The following is a 2500-nucleotide window of genomic DNA, read 5'->3' as shown; positions in this document are numbered from 1 at the left end:
CATATTTTGTCTAATTATTAACTCAACTTACCTTTTTTCACAATACTTTACCACAGTGTTACATGTCCATTGATTTCTGCACGTTTATTTGTTGAAACCATTATCCAATCATCAACCACCTTTCACTTTGTAAAAATCTATCTGACAATTTATCTAATGTGGTTAGGCATACCAAAGTTAAGAATAAGGTAGTTACTGTAAGTTGAAGGGTGGATAGTCAGTTTAGATATGAAAGCTTATGAAATTGCTTATGTTCTTAAGTAACCGTATCCATGCACTCTACATCATTTTGCTAATTGACAGTAAAATTATGCAACTAATGTAATACTGTTATCTAAAGTGTATGGGTTCTGATGGAAGTAATAGCTGAAGATGCAAGAAGCTGTAGTTGTTTTGAATACTTTTGCATCATGGATCACTTCGGTAATAGAACTGATGGACTCCTCTCACTCTAGTATTCATATTTGTAGAAATTATAGGTTAAAATATGCACTGTGCTGAGAAATGTGTGAGGAGACTATAATGTATATGTTGCGGAGGGGGCTATGTCTCCTGTGACCTCCCTGAAGAGGCACAGCCCCTTGCAGTAAAAGATCTATTAACTTTCTATGTACATATAATCTGTATGCCAAATTATCCTTCTTAATTTACTTGGGCATTTTCCCTCTTGCTTTCCTTGTATGATGTGAATGAATCAAGATGATTAGTAAATGTATGATGATGAACTATGATTAGTAGGGAAAATTATATTATGATATCAGAGTTTAAGCAGAACTTGTATTTAGGAAATGTAGTGATGATATAGGCTCTATCTATATATATATATATATATTTTTTTTTTCACTTTATATCTTCATCTGAAATAAAATTTATTCATATTTCATACTATCATTTTCTCTTTCAGTAAGCTACCATGGCTCCTGGAGAGAGGAGTCAGAAACGGAAATCCCAATCCTTCATGGCAAGGGCGTCCCAGATCTGGCAAAAATATGCAACCAAGGACATGCTTGTAAACCTGATCTTCAACCCAAAGTACTTATGGGTTTCAGCTTTGTTATTCATAGTGGCAGAGATCATTGTCAATATATATATCATCCAAAAGATTAAATGTGAGTATGGGTTCATTTCCATGTAGATGTTTGCACAGGATCCTTAGTTTTGACATTATAGAGGTCATTGTAATGGTCTAGTATTCAGCTTAGAAGTAAGAATGAAAATAACTTAGAATATAAGAATTTATAGTCTCATTTTCCTAAATATAGAATGAGCAAGTTCTTTGAAGATGTTTGTAAGATTGTAGTTATATCTCAGAGAAAATGTTTGTATTTTTGTAGGTCTACGTACTATAGCACCAATTATGAATTAACAAAGTATTAGATTTGATGCTGTCAATCTAAATGGCATTATTCCTATGACTTTGTGGTACTAATAATTAAAAATCATAGGTTTAAAATTGTCATTGGATAGATCCCTAGATAAAGCTGCATTTAAATCCAAGATTTTTACGGCAGTGAGATGATTGATATATTCATATATTTAAATAGTTTTTTGGTTTTAGTGCTCCATCTCTCTCTTCATTAACAGATACTGAGATTGACTGGATTGCTTATATGCAAGAGGTAGAGGGTGTTGTGAATGGAACATGGGATTATACTAAACTGCGTGGAGATACAGGACCTCTTGTGTACCCTGCAGGTTAGTTTATTGTGTTGATTAAGGTAAAGATACTGTGATAGATACTTAATATATTATCATTTAATTTTTGATGTTCTGATGATGACCAACATAATATTTTTTCAATGTAACTTTGTGGCATTGGATTCGGTTTGATGTCATACTTTGCTAGATCTAACAGATTACAGTATATTGATTATAGAAGAAGCATAGACATTTCAAAATGGAGAGATGGCTAATAGTTTCCCAAATTTTTCAGGATTTGTCTACTTTTTCTTAGGGTTGTATAAAATCACAAGCAATGGTGCAAATGTTCGCCTAGCCCAATATATATTTGCAGCGTTTTATATTATCACTTTAGTTTTGGTCTTCAGAATCTTTCACAAGAGTAGAAAGGTATGTTATGTTTTATAAAGAAAACATTATTCAATTCTCAGTTTATAGCATATTTCTTTCTCAAGTACTAAGGTCCCCATACATACTCAGGGGCACTATGCATTGTTCTGTGTTAAACATAGTTTACACATGCCAAGGCTATAGGCCATGCAGTGTGCACTGAGCTAATTTACTCAATACGGTTATACTCTCATTAATAAATGACATCATACACACTCTTTATGGATGATCTACATTATTGATTGCATTGACAATTTCAGCAGGACAGGGGGGATCAAATTAATAGTTCTGGGATATCTTCTATCAACAGCAGAGATAGGGATAGGCATAAATTATTTTGGAAGGAAAGGATGGGGAGATAGTATTGATATTGACTGGTATATAGATAGTATTGATACACACAAACACACACACACACACAACAACAACA

At 33.1% G+C, this 2500-nt stretch overlaps 1 protein-coding gene across 3 annotated transcripts in view; it reads left to right on the top strand.

Moving 5' to 3' along the window:
- Alg3 (Alg3, alpha-1,3- mannosyltransferase) overlaps positions 1 to 2070 on the top strand; it is a gene marked incomplete at its 3' end in the record, with an annotated part of 3539 nt that extends 1469 nt beyond the window's left edge. For all 3 annotated transcript variants that reach the window (XM_070122068.1, XM_027366833.2, XM_070122067.1), the window contains 3 exon segments: positions 905 to 1109; positions 1585 to 1695; positions 1934 to 2070. In XM_070122068.1, coding sequence (XP_069978169.1) covers positions 914 to 1109; positions 1585 to 1695; positions 1934 to 2070 — 444 coding nt within the window.
- Between the last annotated feature and the right edge of the window lie 430 nt (positions 2071 to 2500).

Source organism: Penaeus vannamei, chromosome 5, assembly GCF_042767895.1.
Source record: "Penaeus vannamei isolate JL-2024 chromosome 5, ASM4276789v1, whole genome shotgun sequence".
Taxonomy (NCBI): Eukaryota; Metazoa; Arthropoda; class Malacostraca; order Decapoda; family Penaeidae; genus Penaeus; species Penaeus vannamei.
This window is presented reverse-complemented; position numbering and strand designations above follow the sequence as displayed.